General features: G+C 39.0%; 1 protein-coding gene across 1 annotated transcript; it reads right to left on the bottom strand.

Moving 5' to 3' along the window:
• Positions 1 to 3,363: 3,363 nt before the first annotated feature.
• gamt (guanidinoacetate N-methyltransferase) lies at positions 3,364 to 8,004 on the bottom strand. The gene is made up of 6 exons (XM_035653306.1): positions 7,713 to 8,004; positions 6,084 to 6,229; positions 5,876 to 5,939; positions 5,378 to 5,445; positions 5,058 to 5,168; positions 3,364 to 3,631 (listed from the first exon to the last, which is right to left on the bottom strand). Exons 1-6 carry the CDS (start codon positions 7,888 to 7,890, stop codon positions 3,491 to 3,493), a joined length of 708 nt encoding a protein of 235 aa, XP_035509199.1. The 5' UTR covers positions 7,891 to 8,004; the 3' UTR covers positions 3,364 to 3,490.

Raw genomic sequence — 8,004 nt, 5'->3', positions numbered from 1 at the left:
ATAAATATATATTCTTTTAATATATATAAATATATATAAATATATATATATATATATATATAATGAAACCTTCTGTCTTCTTTGTCTCTTTTCACCTTTTGGTCTTTTTAGAACAGAATTGTTTATTTAAATTGCATATGTAGGGATAGTTTATTGATATCAACCAACTAAAAGTATAATAACAATAACCTTACAGGGCCGTATTCTAATATATTTTTGACGTCATGTGGCTGCCGGGGGGAAGGAGGGTCCGAAATGGCCCGCAGGCCTTCAGTTTGAGATCTCTGCACTGAAGCCAAGTTTAAACCACCAGGTGGCTCCTGTGATCACCAACTCTGACCTTCACTGCTCTGTGTCAGTAGTGGTTGGAAGCAAAATGCATATTTATTGTGTGTTAACTGTAATTTACCTCAGAAGTCTAGTCTGATTCTATTCAAATCCATAGAGCGAAATACCAAGTATCAAGTCAAACGTGAATTTCTGTTAACAAAACTGTGTGAAAATAGTTTTTTATCCTCTGAACAAAACCACCGTTCTGTATATTGAGACCAGGTACTATAATTACGTATGCAGAGAGAGAAGCAAGAGTTGCTTTTATGCATCTTCAGTGTGAATCAACAGAAAAATTAGTGCCGTCCTCTGTGCTGTTGAAGGGTTCTTGAGCGAGACACTTAATTCCTTCTTGCCTAATAGGTTGCTTCGAATAACAGTGTGTGCTTTAGTGCTGCGACGGCTTTGCACAACCACAAAGATTAAAGTGAAACATTGTCATGTTGACAGTTAAAGATTGATTGATGTGTTATGTTTTAAAACTGCATCTACATAATGTTTACTGGGATTCTTTAACACATTGAAGAGGCAGCAGGACGAAAAGAATCAGTCAGATTTACTGTGTTTTGGAGAAGTTTCATATTTTACCATTAAAAACAACCTTAAATTGAAGAATAACTGTGATACTGTGACTACTGTACTCAGCAGGATGTTTTAAAGGTGAAAAATAAACCTGTCAGTGGTCTCTGACGACAAACTATTTGATGACATAACTTTGGCATTTCTTTACTATAATTTACTGTATTTGACAAACATATTTGTTGATACGAGAGAAATTAAGAACTAAGTGTAACTCCAAAGAGACAGAAATCCCACCAGTATGGCCTTGGTTTACAATTTTATGTTCTCCAATAAATCTGTCAAAATCGAATCCCAATTTGTTATTCATAAATTGTTTTGTTTATAAAATACTAGAAAATTGTTATAGATTCCCAAACCTAAAGACGAATCTTCACATGCATTGTTTTATAGAGATGGCTCAATATCACTTTTACATGTCCAATACAGCCACCTTGAGTATCTGCTGATACTGATACCGTGTTTTTATATCTCATAAATAACTAAATTGTCAATAATATATTTGTATGGATGCACTTTGATTAACCTAGCCATCTAAAAAACATCATGCTCAAAACTGTGATACAAATATTCTACACACATAGCTCAAAACAGTCAGGAGTCAGGAAGTCAATACTGCTTCTTTTTGTTTAAACTTCTTCACACAGAACTTCTAGCATTTTTTATTGGTCAGCACCAAACAAACAATCAAAATTACATTTGAATAAATTGCATAAATTGAACTTGGCTTGACATTTTTGTCCTCCTTGAGATAAAGATAACTCCACACAGCTGCTGACAGGTTTCACTCATGTTCCAGCTCATTTAACCTGACACATGCAGCTCATCTGTTGGCCCTCAAAGTTTACTTAAGCATTGACGTGATAATTAAGGCTAATGCCGTGTACCTCGAGGGGTACTTTGGAGTACAATGTTCAATCAAAAAGACGCAGTTTAATGTCATCTTAGTGTTATTCATGATGACAAAAAATTGGTTTGCCATAAATATAATGATGGATTCTCAACATTTGAAATTTAGCATTCAAGGGTTTTTCTTAATAAATCAGACACTGATTGCCCAGCGCTGTATTGTACCTCTTTATATCGTTTTGTTGTTTTTACTGAAGGTGTTTGGCTGAAAAAATAAATACTTTCAAGGTCCAGTGTTTAACATTTAGAAAAATCTATAAGCAGAAATAGAATATAATATGTATGTAAAGTATGTTTTTTTTATCATCTGAATATTAGAATTGTTGTGTTTTTATTACCTGAATGTTTTTATCTACAGACGCTTCCATGGAGTCGGCCATGTTGAACCGCCATGTTTCTACAGTAGCCCAGAACGGACAAACAAAACACTGGCTCTTGACGCCTTTTTACGTTTCTTTTATGAGTTTCACTTCACCACAGTTTCTCCTGCACACATTTGGAAGTTGAGGTTGAAGCGAGTGGGTTGCAGTCTACAAATTCACTGCTAGATGCCACTAAATCCTTCACACTGCACCTTTAATGAACATCTGAGCTCATGTATTGGGTTATACTTTTGCTTTCCCACCGATACCGATGCGGTACTATACTATGAAAAATGACCGATCGACTAATTGTTTTAAACGTTATCACCCTTTGATCTGTTTCGTGCCTCTTCATGTTTCTCTGTACGAGACTTAAAATATGAGTCATGTGCTCCTGAATCAGATCTGAGATCTGCCAGCTGCTGTAGTTGCCCACCTGACTGCAGCCTGGTGTTGCATCATCCAACCGTCTAATGATTAATGTGTCCTCGCCAGGTGGTAACTTATTCCCACGTGTTCAGAAAACACACCGTAAATGAAAACATACTGTAAACTGCACTGTGTCCATCTCAGTAGACTTATTAAAGGTGTGTGACACCAGCGTATTATGTTTTTATGCATACTGTCAGTAGATTAATTCTTCACTTTAGCAGTGTATCATAAAATATGTGAAAAATTTTTGTTGATTAATTTGCTAATTTTTCTCAGATTTTCATCCATTTTTTAAAGCTGTTCTACATGTTTTCCCTGACAAACATCCCACTGAGCAATTTTGCTTTGATCTTGCATTTTATGGACAAATTCCCACAGGAATAACATGAGACTGCAATGTTTAACAGAGAGAGAGAGTAGAGAAGACTATCTGAAGTTCATGACAAACCAAGCATTTAAACATGCAGCGGTACGTCTATTGCTCAGTCTAAAATTAGGGTATGTGTGGCGAGAAAGACACTGGGTGATTTAAAACCGAAACAGACGAGGCTCAGCGTGGTGCAAATGCATTTGTGGTGGTTTAATGTGGTTTCAGTATGCTGTTGTCTCACGTATTTGCTGCTGTGAAGAATAAAATGTTTCAATGGTCTGCTGGGAGAGAGGAGCTCCACAGCCGTACTGAACAGTACGTGGGGAAAGAACATATGATAAAAATAAGTGTATAATAAATGCGAGAACCTTGCAAACAGAGTTGGGTTGGACTTGAATTTATTGTAATATGTCAGAAGGTAAAATGAGCAGAATGAGGAGGTTCAGGTGAGAAGGCACATTACACAGTAGAAAATAAAAAACAAAGGTTGCAGCAGCGTCTTCGGACTTTACTCCTTGACGATGGTGGGAGTGATCATCTTATTGAAGGAATAGTATTTGCAGTCGCTGGGTGGTGCAATGTCCATGGTGGTGGTGCTAATTTTCTCCTTCTTGAAGCCGGCTTGGAGCAGATGAGGCACCTGGCTTTCCTGGGAATCATTAACAGACAGAGCTGGTCAGTGTGAGGCGGCTTGCAGCTTTATCTGCCCCCCCTCCCCCCCTTCAGCCCGTTTATCATTAACCTTGAAATTATACAAGCTATGACACGTATTTCAGGTTGCACTCAGCTCAACTCTGATGGAGATGTGCACTCAGTGCTACGTGGATACATATCAATCAAACCTTGAGGTCTAAACTGTGCAAATACACGTTCCATGTTAAAGAGTACCAACAGCATTTAGTAACTTAGTGATTATACAGTCAGTATTCAGTAACTTCACCCTTCTTATGCTAAATAAACTGTACTTACTGCAACACATCACTAAAACTTAGGACATTTTCCTTTTAGGAGATCAGGCACCTTAAATTCAGTCAGTTTTCATATTGGTGGTGCTGAGTTGCACAGAAATTAGTATCTTGTTCAGGGTTTTTTTTCTGCATGGCTTGTCGCTGTATGTAGGTTAGATTATGATGTTTGCTTATGTCCAAAATGTGTGCATCTAAAATAAAGCTCCAGATGGTCTTGTGCTGGGGTTAGCAACCTTTACTATTAAAATTAAAAAAATAAAATAAATGTGCAGCCACATCACATATTCAAGCTTAACTATGCATATTTTTTTTTTGCAGAAGATCAAACATACCGGTGGCCGTACTGGTGGTGAAATCAAACAAATCTCTCCACACATTAAATGCACTATTAACTTCTCCACTTTCCTCCAAGACTTTCCTTTTTTGGGGGGATTTGGACTCCATAGCTTGTCTAGGGAGACTCAAGACCACCACGTTGTCACCAATATAAAGAAAATACTAAGGAAAAGCCGCCAGGTCAGGACGTAACATATGATAAGGATTTTAGTTTTTTTCCCACATTTTAAAGAAAATCTATATAATTCTTCATTAAAGCCACATGGAGCCACTGGAGGGGCTAAAGAGCTACCCTCTCCAGTACCCCTGGTGTTATCTTAGTTATCAGCAGCAGCCTTCACAGCTTTTGTAGCTTATATCTGAATTTCTGCTGTTTGGAGTTTGGTTCCTCTTTTTCTGTTCTTAGTTTCAATAACATTTTACATCACTGTTCATGACGCAGACTTAAATTTGCCTCCAGACTTCCAGGGCCACCTCTGGCTCCGCATATGCTTAAACTTACTTTCTTCAGCTGAACAGAAAGCATTGTGGTTATATGTTATAATAATAGTGATTTATTAGTGATTTACTCTCCTGATTCTACACTACATATCATTTTAAGCAGGTTTTGTAGCGTTAAGTGAAAACATTATGTGTGAAATAAACAAATAAACCCATAATGCATTTGAAAACAAAATACATTACAGTAAATACACTATTCTACACCATCCTCGTCTCCCTTGAAACGCACCCAGAAGAATAAAACGAGGTACGGACGGTAACTAAATGTACCTCAAACATCTTCTCAATGTTGTCGAATTTGGTCTTGAGCAGCTCGCCCCAGGAGGTCAGGTTGCAGTAGGTGAGGACTCCGCCTGTCTTCAGCAACCTGTGAGCGTGACCCTGCGGACAAACACAAACACCAAATATATCTATGATGACTGAATCCAACATCTTGACACCAAAGGCATAAATACTGTTTATTGATACACGTTTTGAACTATTATTCAGTATCTTTAATCCACTTTTCATGCAAACAATTCCAAGTATCCAGCGATTATCCTCCTCAGGAATTTTAATCTATAACTTACTGCGGATTTTAGCTTCCCTACCTTAATGAAGTCAAACTGGTGGGTGTGCCATGTTTCCTCTGACAGAGGGTATGTGTCATACAGGATACCTGAGAGAGGAGAGAAACAGTGTTAGCAGTGTGCATACAACAAGTAGATCATTCAGTTGTTCCACATGTGTTTTTAACGCTTCCTTAGGGACCAGTGTGTTAAAGGATTTAGTGGCATCTAGCTGTGAAGTTGCAGTTTGCAACTAACTGAACATTGCTCGCATCTGTATTTGACGACCTGGGAATGTGAACAGCTGTGTAGGAGAAACTACGGTGGCCATGAAACTCGAAGAACATTAACAGCCTTATCTTCAGCCAGTGTTTGGTTTGTTTGTTCTGGGCTACTGGAGAAACATGGTGGCTCAAAATGACGGCTGTTTTCATCCATCAAGAAGTGAAACAGGCTCAGATCTAGGTTCAGTGTGAGGAAGTCCCTTGAATGTAAAACTCTAAACTCAGGATTGTGCATCAGTCTGGTTTGACTTCTTACCATCAAAGTGGTTGTCTGGCAGAGTGGGAACAACGTTCTCCCAAAGGCCCTTCAGGGGGACGACCTGCAGCAACATACGTGTAAACAAAAACTTAAATCATCTGCAGCTATAACAGTTTTATACACAGGTTTACATCACACAGACAACTTATCTGTAATAAACCAAAAAAAACGAGCACATGATATCGGCCTGCCGAGGTCTACTGACCTTATGGGGCTGAGACTTGGCCCAGTTCTCCAGTCTGGCGAAGACGCCGTCGTTGCACTCGATGATCCAGTGCTCCTCGATGGGGAAAGATTCGATTTTAGTGGCGGCGATGGCCATGCCGAAACCGATCTCCAGAACCCGACCACCTACCAGACAAAAAAAAACAACAACAGAAACAGACATTGTGTTAGTCAGCGGACTAACGTACATTTAATACAACAGTTCAATTCCAGCTGGACATATCTGCATTTATCTGTGTTTAATAACTAATAAAACAACAAAACCAGACTAATTTGGCAACATCTCTCTCTGTGTATCTCTGTGTGAACGGGGCTGTAGAGCAAAGACCACGCTCTTCTGGTGTTGGGCGTGGAGGGAGGGAAAGCCAGTTGGTTGTAACATGTAGTTGGACAGAAAGGCCAAAGGGTTTCATTTCCTTACAGAGAAGCATATAAATAGATGAGGGGGTAAAGGCTACTCGTTGTCGATTGACCCCTTCATGATGAATTACTAGGCTTTTAATCAGCAGCTCAGTCCAAAATTTTATTTAATTATTTTTTGCATTATTTTTTGCTTGAAGCTGAAATTAGTTCACATAGGCAACATTTCCCATGAGAAAATGTAATTTTTACATCTTGTACATGCACAAATAACAAATAAAATGTTCACATTCAGAATTTTTGCATGCAAAAATAAATAAATCAGATTTTATATCTGATTTAAATTGTCACTTAAAATGTAAAAAAATTACCCCAAAATCCAGAAACTGTTCTTTCAGTAAGTTGGTGTTCAGTTTTGTGGTAGTGGTATCAGTAAATATTGACACAATCAATACAAACTTGGAATTTAGGCCAGAATGTATCCTTGGATAAACTTGCAGAAATTAAGCAGATTAGTGGACAAAATTTAACCTTGTGATAAGAAAATGCATCTTCAGTGTCCAGAATTTCCCAATGAAAACTACACGTTTAAAGTGCAAGTGAAAATGTGCATTTGTACAGGGTTGTGTAGAGTTTCAGTGCACATGCTTGTCCCTTCCCACGCGTCTGCGAGGGTGTGTGGATCAGTCTATTTTCACATAAAGCTCAGAGCAGATGAGCTGTTTCCCCCCTGCAGACTTCTTGGCCGGTCCCCATGAGTAGAGTAACAGCTGCTGTAGTATTCACAGAGCACAGAGCACCATGCTGCTCACACTGTCACACGTGTCCTCTAGGATCATTTTACCAAAGATGAAGGAAAAGGCAAAAATGTGTGTTAAAAGACTAATCTTAAAACGGTACTGGACAAAACCTCACAAATAAAAACAGTCAGCCTTTATATCTTTAAAAAATGATTGTGGAATTTATTTATTTTTTTAATTGATAAAGTATATATGTATAATGCACCTTTTATTAAACACTTTTAACACCTAACTTCATATTTTAGAGAGTTGGGTGCAGTATGCTGATTGAATACTAACCTACTAAACAAGAACCAAAAAAAATGTTTACAATAATGTTAACTTCATGTTATACTTGTAAATCACGCTACAACTGTTAATCGACTGGATTCCATTATCGGACGCAGCCACCTTTCAGATGAACGCCGCGTCCGATAATGGATGCACGGCATTCAAACCGCCACCTTTACCTTTGGACGCTGCAACAGTCGAGAGAGAGTGCATGTACGGGGTCTCCCAGCGCTCCATCACGGGCTTGCCCATGATCTCCAGGTGTGTGTCGGTTTCATTGTAGCCGGCACTAGCGTCGTGCCAGGAGGCCTTGCAGTCCTCTCCCTTGGAGAATATGGGCTGAGCAGCGGAGGTCATTTTGTTTTGATGTGGAGGAGGAGGTGGTGGAGGTTGTTTGGTTCTGGTTAAACGGTTTCTGGCAGACTGTGTCTCCGCACAGAAGAGGGTGAAAGGCGGGAGGCAGCGGCTTAT

Source organism: Morone saxatilis, unplaced genomic scaffold, assembly GCF_004916995.1.
Source record: "Morone saxatilis isolate NCDOM2014 unplaced genomic scaffold, NCSU_SB_2.0 Contig12, whole genome shotgun sequence".
NCBI lineage: Eukaryota > Metazoa > Chordata > Actinopteri > Moronidae > Morone > Morone saxatilis.
Note: the sequence above shows the minus strand (reverse complement) of the source record. Positions and strands in the feature narration are given on the sequence as shown.